This window comes from Delphinapterus leucas, chromosome 3 (genome assembly GCF_059928025.1).
Source record: "Delphinapterus leucas isolate spDelLeu-1000000601 "Yukka" chromosome 3, BTC_Dleu_Yukka2, whole genome shotgun sequence".
NCBI lineage: Eukaryota > Metazoa > Chordata > Mammalia > Artiodactyla > Monodontidae > Delphinapterus > Delphinapterus leucas.
The window spans coordinates 52,047,070-52,062,538 of record NC_143131.1 but is presented as its reverse complement, the minus strand read 5'-3'; the positions used below and the strand labels follow the sequence as shown (position 1 = coordinate 52,062,538).

General features: G+C 42.4%; 1 protein-coding gene across 1 annotated transcript; it reads left to right on the top strand.

The window, feature by feature from the left end:
* Window positions 1–1,727: 1,727 nt before the first annotated feature.
* On the top strand, window positions 1,728–3,016 carry HTR1A (5-hydroxytryptamine receptor 1A). The gene has a single exon (XM_022551442.3). It carries the CDS (start codon window positions 1,728–1,730, stop codon window positions 2,994–2,996), a length of 1,269 nt encoding a protein of 422 aa, XP_022407150.1. The 3' UTR covers window positions 2,997–3,016.
* The last annotated feature ends 12,453 nt before the right edge of the window (window positions 3,017–15,469 follow it).

The following is a 15,469-nucleotide window of genomic DNA, read 5'->3' as shown; positions in this document are numbered from 1 at the left end:
CATAAAGAGCTAGAAAATATAGACTTGATATAGAGGATAAAGAGCAAAAGATGACAGTAAAAGACATTTTTGAAGAAAAGAGGAGAAAAAATATAAAACTCAAAGTTACTTTTCTTTTAATAACCGTCGTTTTCTTTCTTGAAGTTGTGGGATTTCTTCAATACCTGCTTATTTTCTGCAAGACAAGGGTTTATAGATGGCGCTCTAAAGCAATTGCCGGAAGGTGGCGACATAGCCCTCATTGCCTAGAGCTGTCCCAGGTGCTGAACCCAGTTTCGGAGCCCACGAGAAACTCTGCTGCCAGCGACCAAGGATTCCACCAAGTTCTCCCTAGAGGCCTGCAAACTCTGGTTAGAAAAGCAAAAGGCCATAAAAATGCCCGGCCTCATTTATAACACAAAAACAAAAAAATTCCCTTCCCTAAATTTACTTGCTGCGGAGCTGTGGGAAATGGCAATGTTCACTGAAATTTAAAACGCAATGGAGATGGAAAGGCAGGTGTGTGTGTGTGTGTGTGTGTGTGTGTGTGTGTGTGTGTGTGTGTGTAGAATGCATACCGAATTGATTATTTTCTTCACTTTGAGATGCAGCTGTTTACCTGTCCTTTGACCGGTTCTTTATAATTACTTTCTCCCCCAATTCCTCAAGGTTAAAAAAAGGCAGAGGCAATATCCTCCCCAAAGGAGACAAGCTGGACTGTGCGATGATAAACGGGGGTGATTTTTAAAAAGCTAAGACACATTCCCTTTTCTTTCCATGAATTAGTAATAATTTACAGACTGACCCAGGACTGTCCACCTCCCCACTCAGGCTCCGTGTGTCTCCTTTTCTCATTTCCTATTGCCACTCTGTGATGCTGACTCTACTTAAGAATTTGACAGAAATATGAAGCAATTAACGTGGTTAGATTTGTTTACCCTCGAGTTTGGCCGGGTGGGAGGCGGAGTTATTTGTTGTAATGTTGGTCTGACCGGCGGATCGGGTGTGTGTAAGCTAGTTCTGAGTCAAAAAGGGATTTGAACGCAAAGAGGCTGAGCTAGAGGGAGAGGAGGGCGGGGAACCAGGGGAAAGAGGCACTCAGGGTTGGGGAAGTGTCGGGAGGGGAGGGTTAGCGTAGGAGAGAGGTAGACTGGCTGTCGGAGCAACGCCGGGGAGATAAAGGGAAGTGAGAAGGGAGAGGGAGACTGAAAGGGAAAACTAGTGGGAGAAAGGGAAAGAGAGAGGGGGCTTAAGGGAATGAGAAGAGAGTAGAGGAGGGAGTGGGGGAGAGGGAGGGAGAGAAGCAAGGAGAGGAGGGTTACAGAGTGACTGTGGGGGACGGTGTTTCTCTATGCCAGATACTTCTAAGATTGGAGATTCTTTTCTGGTGGGGAGACTCCGGGTCTGGCAGCCAGTTAGGCAGTGGCAAAATAAAATGGACAGCGAGAGACAAACGTTCCAGCCACCTTTCCGCCGCCCGGAGATCCCGGAGCTATTATCCAGCCAATTTGTTTCCCAGCTGGAGTCTCTGAGCGCGCTGGACTACGAGAGCCCAGGGAGCGCCTAGAAGCTAGTTGCTCCTCGGAGATGCCTTCGCCTGAGCAGTAAGAACTTCCTGCTTGAGTCCCTGCATCCCCTACCCCGTTGAAACTCCCCAGGAAAGAGGGGCGGAAGACCCCAGGGGGAGGGGCGAGGGGTATCCTGGCGCAGCTCTTTCTCCCCTCCCCTCCCCTGCCGGGCGCGCAGGCATGGATGTGCTCAGCCCCTTACAGGGCAACAACACCACGTCGTCCCAGGGTCCCTTCGGGACACGCGCCAACGCTACTGGCATCTCCGACGTGACCTTCAGCTACCAAGTGATCACCTCTCTGCTGCTGGGCACGCTCATCTTCTGCGCGGTGCTGGGCAATGCGTGCGTGGTGGCCGCCATAGCCTTGGAGCGCTCCCTGCAGAACGTGGCGAACTATCTTATAGGCTCGCTGGCTGTCACAGACCTCATGGTGTCGGTGCTGGTGCTGCCCATGGCCGCGTTGTACCAGGTGCTCAACAAGTGGACTCTGGGACAGGTCACCTGTGACCTGTTCATCGCCCTCGACGTGCTGTGCTGCACCTCGTCCATCCTGCACCTGTGCGCTATCGCGCTGGACAGGTACTGGGCCATCACAGACCCCATCGACTACGTGAACAAGAGGACGCCCCGGCGCGCAGCTGCACTCATCTCGCTCACCTGGCTCATTGGCTTCCTCATCTCCATCCCGCCCATGCTGGGCTGGCGTACCCCGGAAGACCGCTCGGACCCCGACGCGTGCACCATCAGCAAGGACCATGGCTACACTATTTACTCCACCTTTGGCGCTTTCTACATCCCGCTGCTGCTCATGCTGGTTCTCTACGGGCGCATCTTCCGAGCCGCGCGATTCCGCATCCGCAAGACAGTCAAGAAGGAGGAGAAGAAGGTAGCCAACAACCGCCTTGGGGCGTCGCCAGCCCCGCAGCCCAGAAAGAGCGTAAATGGTGAGCCGGGTAGCAAAGACTGGAGGCAGGGCATGGAGAACAAGGCAACAGGGGCTCCGTGCGCCAATGGAGCCGTGAGGCAGGGCGACGAAGGAGCCGCCCTGGAAGTGATCGAAGTGCACCGGGTGGGCAACTCCAAAGAGCACCTGCCGCTGCCCAGCGAGGCCCGTGCTGTCCCCTGCGTCCCCGCCTCCTTCGAGAAGAAAAATGAGCGCAACGCCGAGGCCAAGCGTAAGATGGCCCTGGCCCGCGAGAGGAAGACGGTGAAGACGCTGGGCATCATCATGGGCACCTTCATCCTCTGCTGGTTGCCCTTCTTCATCGTGGCCCTGGTCCTGCCCTTCTGCGAAAGCAGCTGCCACATGCCCACCCTGTTGGGCGCCATAATCAACTGGCTGGGCTACTCCAACTCTCTGCTCAACCCTGTCATTTACGCCTACTTCAACAAGGACTTCCAAAACGCATTTAAGAAGATCATAAAGTGCAAGTTCTGCCGCCGATGATGATGCAGGCGTAGCTGGCGCGTAGGCCCACTCCACCCAGCCCTCTGGAATCAAAACCTTTGCTACTTTTCCTCTAACATTCACATCCGCTCCGCGCGCTGCTTCCAGACCCCTCCCCCTCCTCCAGCCCTCTATTCCCAGCGGGGCAGGAGGGAGCCCCATGCAAAGAGGCTACAGCCGCGGGGCAAGAGAGTCTGGGAAAAACCTAGAGTCTGTGAGAGGCGACCTTGGCTCAAACTTTGGTCTGGGAATCACTTTTGATTCCAGCAATTGCCTCCTCCCTCTTCTGCCCCCAAATCTTCGCGGCGGAAGTTTAAGCCTTACCCGTTCAAGGCAAAAAATCCAGACAGAAGAAGAAAGTGTACACCCAGCCGCCGCGCCCACTAAAGGCTCCCACCTGATCGCCTCACTGCTACAACTTGAACTTAAGGTTCAGGACTTTGCTTCATTCCCCAGCAACCCCATCCCCGCCCGCCTTCTTGCCCTAGAAACGTTCACTGTTTTTGCGGTCTCATCCTTTATTTCCTTTTCCATCTTCCCTTTTTGCCCTCGCGAGTCCCTATGCACTAAATTGCTAGTCGGGAAATCTGGGAGCGTCTGCTTTTCCCGGTGCCTAAGGTGTCCCCGGGAATCTCCGCCTCCTGGTGCAGACTCCCAGAGTAACTCTCCCGGGAACAGCCCCATGCTTTGTTTTTTTGGATTCAAAACAAGTGGCTGGAAGTTGTCTCTTAGAGTGGACCTGTAAGTACAAGGCTAGACCAGTGGGGCAGAGCGAGGTAGAACGAATTTACCCTTGCCTGCCTTGGTGTCAGCACTCACCAAAGAAGCTGACAGTCATTGGGAAGGGAGAGCGGACTTCTGTTATTACAGGTTGCTGGCGAGTCTGAACTGGCTGGCATCGCCACTTACCTACTGTGGGAGGCGCCCGCCGACCACGCTGAGCGCGCTGGGGCAAGGGGGGGGGTGGGGCGTACCACGTGCCGGGAATCCCCGAGCCTTCCGCCCTCTCTCAGGTCTGGCGTGCGCTCAGCGCGCACTGAAAACTAATCCCGACTGGAGCCATCCCTCCGCCTACGCCCCAGGACCAGCTGAAGAGAGGGTAAACAACACTTAAGGTTTGCGGAAGCCGGCGCTTCTAGGTCCAAGCCAAGCTCTAGAGACCAGAAAGACCAGCAAGTCCCACGGGGTGGCGTTTTCCAGGTGGGCCCGAGCTCTAGCTGGCACTCCCCTTGGAAACTGAAAGAGCAAGTTTATCCAAAAGAAGCAGATTCTTTTCCTCCTAATTCCACCCCTCACCCTTTTCGGATAGGGAGATAGGTCTGTTTAGCGCATCCTAACACTGCACAGGATTTGTTCTGCAGGACGTCCAGGACACTTAGTTAACCACGACTTTGGTTCCCAAAAGGGGAATTTGGGCTTTCAATAGAATGGGCCCCCGATCTGTGACCGCACAGGCGCTTACCTTAAATAATGAGGCCCTAAAGAACTAACTAGGCGTGCTCTCTCTGCGGAGTCCCGGAGACTCTTGTACATTTGCTCCTTGGCCTGACTGCCCTGCAACACAGGTTTGCCAGGAAACTGGCCTCTTGCCATTTGAATATGTGGAGTACTGCAAGCTTTCTTCCCCTTAAAAGTATTCTTTCAGCCTTGCCCCTCCTGCTGAAAAACTGGTTATCTTTACTGTCCCCAGAAGGGAAGTTTTTCGGTGCTCCATTTGAATGTAAATTTCCATCCATGTGACAGGGGTCAAGAGGTTTGTTATAGTTAAATTCGTTTTCCAATAATTGCACAACATTATTGATTCTTACTCCCCTCTCCCTTCATGTGTATCTTTTGAATGATTGCTTGGGCTGTTTTGAGAGCCATGTTGCAAAAGTTGCCAATGAAAAAGTTCACTTGTGTTAAAGTTAAGGTGAAAAGACAGCTCTATCACTTGTAGCCATTTTATTGTTTGCCAAACTGAACAAAGCTCCATTTGGTATCTTTTTCTCGGACCTAAACTGAGAGTAAGCATCGTCTCCCATTAATATAGAGAAAGTATAAGAACTATGGGAACTTAGTGGATGGTTTGTCTATGCATATGTAATGCTTGAAAGGGACTATGGTGGATAAAATGAGGGAGACTTCTCCAGTCCATCAGTTATTTATTCGAAAATTCATTTTCTTTTTTGCTCACAATAATTTAAGTAGAGCCATATGAAAAAACAAACTTTGCTGTATATCTTTCTAAATTTTAAGAACAAATTCTACATATAAAATAATTCAAGTCTGAAATTTGCTCATCCAAATTATGCCTTGGTCAGCATTTGAAGCCTTGAGACTTCTATTTATTTGTGTCTTTTACAGAACTATGGCAATGGCTTTTGGGCATTTGTTCTTCCTGCTTTGGAGGATTTACACAAGAATGGGGAAGGAGCATCCAACTGGAGTATATAATTGCCAAAGCAATAGAGAAATTTGAGGAATAAGTGCAAAAGAGCTACATAGCACTAAAGAACCCCTGATGCTTTTTTTTCCTTTTAAAGTATTGCATTAAGGTAAAGTATATATGCATTAAAATTGACCTTTACTCTTCCCTGTGACAATAAAGGACTTTAATAATTGTAATGCTACAATAAACTGATATCAGTAACACATGCATCTTTATTTTAATCAGAATCACTGTCTACTTGTATTTATTTGTATAATTTTAAAGCTGAAGTTAAAAAATACAGTTATCAGGAGAAGATCCTGCTATATACATCAGGGATCTGTCACTTAGAGAAACAAATTTAGTTTTAGTACAGAAACTCATCATAGATGAGTGAGTTCTGTTTTAAAAATTCCTGTCTCTGGAATTAGAAGGTAACATTTCATCTTTTAGCCGTGAGACCATGCATTTTCCCTGACACCTACTAGTGAAGATTTAGGCATCTGTCTAATTAATATGGACAGGGTAGGTGACTTATAGAAGAGAAATGCAGCCTCTAGTATAAGAACCAGGGGCTCATGCTTCCTTTTTAAAGCAGTGGACGGTGATGAACCACCTTCTCTGTCTTCCCCCCAATGTCCAGCTGGAAGAAAATAGCCTCCCTGGTTTCAAATGAAGTAACACATTGTTTTGGGGTTTGTCACTCATTAAAAGTGCAAGGGCAACTTCCTTTCTGGCTGGGTCTCATTTGATAGTGGGGTTTTATATGTAAGATCTTTTACTATATTAAAATTAATTCAAATGCTCTCTTTTTCCATACTGGAATCATCAGTAAGGCCTTTTGTTTCCCATGTTATGTTTGTTAATTTCACTGTTTTCTGGTGTCAGAATGAGGGCTGCAGGGCAGGGTAAACCCTAGTAAGCCTCAAGGGGAAAACAAAGGTCAGAGCTATTATGGCCACAGAAGAGGGCACTCTGAAGCTGTGTGAAGCCTAATTTAGGCTATGTATGTACATACATATTCTCCCAATAATGAAAAGGTAAGACAGGAATTGAGGGTTTTTCATTTGAAAAGTGTTACATAAACACATCCCTGACCTTGAGTAAAATGATGCATTTGGCACATTTGTCTTCTAGATTCTGGATATTTCCCTTCTTGGCCTCTGCTCTCTGCCCTGGTGTCTCTTCCTCCAAGGAGACAGTGGCTTTTTGTTTTCTACAGGGCTTCTGAACCTTTATCAACACTCCAATTAGGAGAGAGAGAATTTTTATCAGTTACTTCCAGTGTGACTAACAAGCCCAGATAACCAATTAGCAGCTATCACATGTCAGGCTCTATTGGATAATGTTGAAATATGGGACTATAAAGTAATATAAGCTGCTGTTGGCACATTGAAGGAGTTTCAACCTACTTGGGTATTCAAGAATAAATTACTATGGTTAAGTAAACACTCACAGCAGAATATATGTATCATCTAAACAGGACAAATCACAGGAATTTGGCTCTATAAGGATTCAGAGGACAAGATCACTGTGGGCTGGGCGTGGGTAGGGAAGATTAGGTAGGGAAAGCTGTGTAGAGCATCCAGGATTAACCTCTGAATACATGAGGAGTGATATAAAAGGCCAGACATTCTTCATGAGGTGCCAAAGACAGCCTGATTCCCTCTTTCTGTCAAGTGGGGGACCTGGGATGAAATTTTAACCTGTATTCCTACATGTATCAGTCTGGGTTGATTATGAAGGTGGTAAAGCTAGAGAAAGATGCAGGCTCAAAACTTCCCATGTGTTATAACAACATAAAGGGTCTGGGAATAGAGAGAGAAGATGAGTCTAGAACCAAAGGAATGGGGATTAAGGTAACTAGATAGAGGAAGAATGTTCTGAGCAGAGTAAGGGGCAGAGCATAGGAATAAGGAGAAACTCATTAAACCATTAAACAGTGACAACAGGGTGACCGGGGTAGGTACAACAATTCACATTTATGTAATGTTTGTGATTTTGCCCAGTGATTTTCACAAATAATATGCGATTTAAATTTGAAATAGCAGATCCTTCTGGAAATACTAATTAGACCATTTTAGCCAAAGCAGAAGATTCACATAGTAATTGGTACATACATAAAAATGTGCTAGAGATCATATATGGAAGCATTATAATACCAGGTTAAAAACAAGAACTATAGTTTTAGTTAGTGGGGAACCACTAATAATGAAAGCAGAAGTGTATTGTTTGCAGGTAATTTCAATGGTGCATGTGTGAAACGATAAATGCCTGAATGTGGGATGCTGGTAAGACTGACAAATACATCAGAGAGAGAACTGGCAAGAGTTGGTGCCTGGATGTGAAGAGAAAGGGAGCTAAAAACGCTAGTGCGGTTTTGAGCCAAGGAGATTTGGGCAAACGACAGAAACGGGAAAGTCCAGAGTTGCTTCTCCTATGGGTCTTTGTTTTTTCAGCTTTATCTATAAATATGAAAAGGCTTTGTTCTCTGCTAAAAGAATTCCCAGCCCAGATGGAAGGGATCTGCTGATAAAGGTAGTGATACACGTGGCACAGCATTTGAACAATCTGTCATTTGGGTGATTATGTGAAGAATACCACCTCATAGAGCAATGGTCAGATCAATTCCCTGATTACTGATGTGTTTTTTAAAAGTAGAATGTGTGCTTTGTTTTTGGAGGAGCACAATTCCAAGGGACTACAGCAGCTTTTCAAGGAGAGTACCCCAAACACACCATGTTAGGCAGTGTGCCAAGAATGATATTTGAAGCCCAGAAGACTGGGTCTGTCCAGCTGACCAAGTGAAGAGCAAAGCAATACAGTTTGCTCTTCAAGTCCACTTATCAAGAACCACAGCAGACTTGTTTGATCCTTAAACTAGATATCACTAGAAAATCTAGATCCATGAGGCTAAAATATCCAGTGAATTCCATTTTCCAAATCTCTTTGCTCATGTGGCAATGGCAAGGATGGGGAAATAAGTTGGGTCCACAGATAATTCCATATCCAGTCCTAACTCAGGTATATCCAAGCTGCCTGTCTATAACCATGCAGAATTGCTCAGCCTTTCAGAAAGTTCGCCAGGCCAGAATTTCAAGGAGCTGTCTTACACTGGCGAGCGGTCCTTCTGTTGTGTCTCAGCTGGTTTCATCTTTGAAGAAAGAAAAGGAAGTAGGTTGGCTGGGAAGAGAAGGAAGGGGGAAAGGAAAGAGGAGACAGTAGGATTCACCTATCTTGTTACTTGGCTGGCTGGCTGTGGAGACTGATGAGAAAGTGTTTTGAAACTTCTCCAAAGTAGTTGGAGGAGAAGCATTCTATGAAATATGGTGTGCTTCATGGTCTCTGGTAGCAATCAGTCTGACTTTGCAAGAACTAAAAAGAGAGAAATCAAACTTTGAAAGCTGGTTTTAATTTTAAAAGAACAGTAGAAACAGGATTCTAATTGCAAATATTCACAATGTAGTGTCTTGAAAGCATATACTATATTGTAAAGATTTGCAACAGTGAAGGGGTGATTTATGGAACAGCCTCTTGTTCAGGAGTGGTAGGCAGGTGATTCATTCATTCATTCATTTAACTAATATTTCTGGAGCACCTATGGGCTAGGCACTGTTCTAGGAGCTTGGGATACAGCAAAATGAAAATCAGATGAAGTCTCTCTGGTAGATTGTTTACAAAAATGGCCACAGTTATTCCCCTCCACGTGTCCACCTTTTTTTCAATGCGGTGTTAAGTTTCTCCCATCAAGTTATGCAGGCTTTCTCACTGCTTAAATCTGAGCTGGCCTCGTGACTTTCTCTGACCAATAAAACGGGTCAGAATTAATGTGATTACGATCCGTGTACAGAACTCATTAGGCCTTGCACTCTTCACATGCTCCCACAGAACTCTGCCCAAGCACCATGTGAACAAGCCTGTGCTCCCTTCTTGGAGACTGAGAGGTCACCTGGAGCAGAGAGTAGCCGTGGTGGACCAGACAGATCTCAACTAACTCAGCAGCTGACTGCAGATACAAGAGTGAGCACAACTGACCTCAGAGAAACCTCCCAGCTTCATTCATTCCAAATTGTCAAGGCACACACTTGTGGACTAAATAGATGGTTGTTATTTTAAGGCACTAAATTTGGGGAGTAATTTGTCATAGTGAAAAGCTAACTAATACGGTCACAGACCTGAAGAAGTTTACGTTCTAGAGGAGGAGAGAGAATGAACAACAAAACCACATGTATATGTAATATATCAGATGGTGATCAGTATTATGGGGAAAAACAAAAAAGCCCCCCAAAACCTAGAGTAAGATATATAGAGAGTGCCAAGGTGGAGAGAAAGGTTCTTGCTATTTATTTTGTATGGTGTTCAGGGAAGGGCTTACTGATAAGATTATATTTCAATGGTTGCTTTGAAAGAGTTATCGAAGGCGTGAGGTTTTAGCTTGGTAGGAAATGAGCGCTCAAACAAGTAAATCTTAAATCTTAGACAATTTACTGTGAAAACTACAAAGGGTATATTTCCAACAGGTGATGCTAGGAAATGGCAGATTTGGGGATTTGTGTTCTCAAATTCTAGGATTCTCCCAGGTCCTGACAGCAGACTAATTTAGGTTGAAAGTTTGATTATTCAACCTGTTCAGGATAAGGACCAGCCAGGTCATGGGAAGCGCTGAAGCGGATCTTATCAAGCCTCATACAGTCCTCTAGCCCCAGAATTTTGGCATGTACCCTACATGGTGAAGAAAACCTGTCTTCGACACACCAAGTTACCTGAGTTTAACTTCCTACTATACTACCGCTTGCTTCTTGCTATGTTGTATAGTTTTATTTTGAAAACCGTTCTATTGGAATAAAATTCACATCTTTGCATTCACACATTTAAAGTTTACAATTTGAAGGTTTTCAGTACATTCACAGAGGTGTGCAGCCATCAGCACAATTCATTTTAGCACATTTTCATCACTCTTCCCCCAAATAAACTCTGTATCCACCAGCAGATGCTCCCTATTTCACACTAAACCCTGAGCCCTAGGCAACAACTAATCTACTTTCTATCTTTATGAATTTGCCTATTCTGGGCATTTCATACAAATGCAATCATATAATGTGTGGCTTCTTTTACTCAGCATAATGTTGTAAAGATCCATCCATGTTGTAGTATGTATCAATGTTTTATTTCTTTTTATTGCCAAATAATATTCCATTTCATGGACATACTACATTTTATTTATCTATTCATCCATTAATGAACATGTGGGTTGTTTCTATTTTCTGGCTATTATGAATAATGCTGCTATGAACATTCATGTACAAATTTCTGTGTGGGCATGTTTTCATAATATTGTGTATAAACCTAGGAATGGAACTGCTGGATAATATGATAACTCCATGTCTTACATTTTGAGGAACTTCCAAAATATTTTCCAAAGTAACTGCATTGTTTTACACTCCACCAACAATGTAAAAAGGTTTCTTCCCATTTCTCCTTTCCAATACTTGTTATATTATCTGTCTTATTGGTGATAGCCATCCTAGTTGGTCGGAATTTGTATCTCGTGGTTTTGATTTGCATTTCACTTATAACTAAAGATGCTGAACATCTTTTCATGTGCGTATTGGTCATTTGTATATCTTATCCAGAGAGATATCTATTCAAAGTCTTTTCTCATTTTTAAACTTAGATGGTCTTTTTATCCTGAGTAGTAAGAACTGTTTATATTTTCTGGATACTAAACTCTTTTTGGATATATGATTCGCAAATATTTTCTTCAATTCTATTGCCTTTACTCTTTCTTTTTAAAGAATGATCCAAATTTTATTTTATTTTATTTTTATTCTTTTATTTTTTTAGGTCCTGGAACCAACTGTGCCATTTATTTATTTATTTTAAATTTTTATTGGGGCATAGTTGATTTACAATGTTGTGTTAGTTTCAGGTGTACAGCAAAGTGAACCAGTTATACATATACATATATCCACTCTTTTTTAGATTCTTTTCCCATATAGGTCATTACAGAGTATTGAGTAGAGCTCCCTGTGCTATATTGTAGGTCCTTAGTAGTTATCTATTTTATTTATAGTAGTATATCAATCCCAATCTTCCAATTTATCCCTCCCCCCACTTACCCCCTGGTAACCATAAGTTTATTTTCTATATCTGTAACTCTATTTCTGTTTTGTAGATAAGTTCATTTGTGCCCTTTTTTTAGATTTCACATATAAGCGATATCATATGATATTTATCTTTCTCTGTCTGACTTATTTCAGTCAGTATGACAATCTCTAAGTCCATCCATGTTGCTACAAATGGCATAATTTCATTCTTTTTATGTCTGAGTAATATCCCATTTTATATATGTACCACATCTTCTTTATCCATTCCTCTGCTGATGGACATTTATGTTGCTTCCATGTCCTAGCTATTGTAAGCAGTACTGCAATGAACATTGGGGTGCATGCATCTATTTGAATTATGTTTTTCTCCAGGTATATGCCAGGAGTGGGATTGCTGGATCAAATGGTAGCTCTATTTTTATTTTTTAAAGAACCTCCATACTGTTCGCCATAGTGGCTGTACCAGTTTACATTCCCACCAACAGTGGAGGAAGGCTCCCTTTTCTCCACACCCTATCCAGCGTTTATCGTTTGTAGATATTTTGATGATGGCCATTCTGACTGGTGTGAAGTGATACCTCATTGTAGTTTTGATTTGCATTTCTCTAATAATTAGTGATGTTGAGCATCTTTTCATGTGCTTTTTTTGGCCATCTGTATACACTTTCTTTATGTTATCATTTGCAACAAAAACATTTTTAATTTTGATGAAGTCCAGTATATCTATTTTTTCTTTTGTTGCCTCTGAGAAATTTGCAAAGATTTACTCCTGTGTTTTCTTCTAAGGGTTTTATAATTTTAGCTTGCATATTTAGATAGTTAATCCATTTCCAGTTAACTGCTGTGTATGGTGTAAACAAGGGGCTCAACTTCAGATTTTTGCACTTCCAGTACCATTTGTTGAAAAAAATAACTGTTTTTCCTCATTGAATTATTTTTAGTGCCCTTGTTGAAGATCAATTGAACATGAATGTAAGGGATTATTTCTGGACTCTCAATTTTATTCCACTGATCTATATGTCTATCCTTATGTCAGTATCATAAGTCTTGATTACTGTAACTATGTAGTAAGTTTTGAAATAAAAAAATGAGTCCTTCAACTTTGTTCTCTTTTTCCAAGATTGTTTCAACTATTCTGGGTCCATTGATTTTCCATATGAATTCTAAGAGCTGCTTGTCAATTTCAGAAAGAACAGTAACTGAGATTTTAATAGGGATTGCATTGGATCTGTCGATCAATTTGAGAAGTATCATCATCATCTAAACAATATTAAATCACCTGATTCATAAACATGGAAAGGCTTTCCATTTATATGTCTGTTTTAGTTAATTTTAATAATGTTTCATAGTTTTTACAGTGTAAATTTTGTTTATATTTTGTTAAATTCGTTCCTAGGCATTTTCTTTTTTTCAATGCTATTATAAATAAAATTGCTTTCTATAGTTTATTTTTAAATTGTTCATTGTTAGTGTATAGACACACAGTAGATCTTTGTATATTGATCTTTTATTCTTCAGTCTTGCTAACCTACTTTATTCTAATAGTCTTTTAGTGAATTTCTTAGGATTTTCCATATACAACATCATGCCATCTGCAAATAAAGATAGTTTTACTTCTTTTTCTTTTCTCATCTGGATGCCTTATTTCATTTTCTTGCCCAATTCCCTGGCTGGAAACTTCAGTACAAGGTTGCATGAAAATGGTGAGATCAGATATCCTGTCTTTTTTCCAATCTTATAGGGAAAGCATTCAGACTTTTATCATTAAGTATGATGTTTACTATGGATTTTTTCATAGTTGCACTTTACTGGGTTGAGGAAATTTCCTTATTTTCCTGCTTTGTTGAGTGTCTTCATCATGAAAGTTTGTTGGATTTTATCAAATGCTTTCTCTGGGTCAATTGAGATGATCATGTGCTATTTTTGCTTTTTTCTACTGATATGGTATATTACGTTAATTTATTTTCAGATGTGAAACTAACCTTACATTCTTGGGATAAATCCCACTTAGTCATGGTGTATAATTCTTTTTCTATGGTGCTGGATTTGGTTTGCTAGTATTTTTTGAAGGTTTTAGTATCTATATTCATAAGAGATATCAGCCTATAACTTTCTGTCTTTGTTATAGCTTCATCTGATTTTGATATTAGGATAATACTGGCCTGTCCATCATTTTTTAATAATGACTAGACATGTGTGCATATCACAATGCAATTGTGTAATGATGACCTGTTTATGGACATGCACAGGCAGTTCAAGGTTTAGGAGGGCTTGACCATGCATTAGGGTGTTAGAAAGGCCCTAATGCATTCAGTTCCCATAAAGAATCTGGGTGGGTATCCACAATTCTAGAAACAACCTTAATAATAATTAATGTCATTGACATTAGTGTTAATACTTTCTCTTTAGTTAAAACAACATCTTATTCTGGATTAATAATGTATTAGATGCTGATTGTGTTCACCAATATCCAAGACCTTTTCTTCCTGGGCACACTACTAGACTACATTTTCTAACCTCCTTTCTTATGAGGCTGGTGTTAGGCTAATATAATATGTACAGAATTGATATCATTCCTTTGAAGGATGGCCTGTAAAAACCTCCAGAGTGATCTTCTTTTCCCATTTGGAAGCTAAATAGAGAGGATTCCTTGTACCTAGAGGAGGATGGAACCACAGGTATAAGGAGCCTGGATCTCCAATTCTTTATGTAGACCAGAATCTTCTCCACTTCACAGCCTACCATCCAGCCTTTGACTGTGATATGAACAGAAATGAAACCTGAGTTTAAATTAATTAAACTGAGATTTTTAGGGTTGTTTGTACAGCAGTTAGTCTATCCTGATCAATATAAAAAATCTATAAGTAATACACTGGGTGAAAAATGTAGAGTGTCCTGTCAGGGACACTGTCAGGGAGGTTGCTCTAGATAACTGAAGTGACTACCAACTTCTTTCCATTCTGGTCAAGGTACAGACCTGCTGGGAAGGAATGGACATAGGTCAAGATGACAAACCTTCAGTGCATGTTCTGAATAGTACTGGGTATCCAAGAGGAAGACTAGTGCCCCACTGGTGCCTTAGTTCAGAGATTTAGTTTTGCTCTGGCTTTAGTTTTATGGAGTGCATTTACAGTAAGGCCCCTGAGCCACATCTTTGGCTACTCCTTGGGACTTTGGGAAAATTATGAAGTAGGCAAACTGATTTTCAATGCCTTTTCTTTTTTTTTTTTTTTTTAATACTGAAGTGTGTTTAGTCTACTTTTGGGGGGTTTTGTTATAAATTTATTTATTTATTTTTGGCTGTGTTGGGTCTTCGTTGCTGCACACAGGCTTTCTCTAGTTGGGGTGAGTGGGGGCTACTCTTCGTTGCGGTGTGTGGGCTTCTCATTGCGGTGGCCTCTCTTGTTGCCAAGCACGGGCTCTAGACACGCGGGCTTCAGTAGTTGTGGCACGTGGGCTCTAGAGCTCAGGCTCAGTAGCTGTGACGCATGGTCTTAATTGCTCTGCGGCATGTGGGATCTTCCCAGACCAGGTCTCAAACCCGTGTTCCCTGCATTGGCAGGCGGATTCTTAACCACTGTGCCACCAGGGAAGCCCTCAATGCCTTTTCTTTTATTTCAGGCATCCTTTTCTTCCATTATGCTTTCCCCATTAGTCTCTCAAAACTTGCACTACCTGTCTTCCTTCTGAAGTCTCCTACTTGCCATTTTTATCCTCATTTTCTCAATTTTGGATCATGCCAAAGGTGGTGGAGGAGCAGGCCAGCCCAGAAGAAAAAGAAAATTGACTAAGTTGATTAGCAAGGATAGCGTACAGTGACAACTTTTCTTTTATCATTTGGACAACTGAGAGGGGGGCATTCCATATTCTTTAACAGAGATACTGCTAATCATAATGACATTATGCAAAAAAAAAATACTGTAGAACATCTTGTGATATGGTATATTTCCACGGTT

What these genes read in the sequence shown, in the direction of transcription:
- HTR1A (XM_022551442.3), top strand. Translation starts at nt 1,728, where the DNA reads ATGGATGTGCTCAGCCCCTTACAGGGCAACAACACCACGTCGTCCCAG.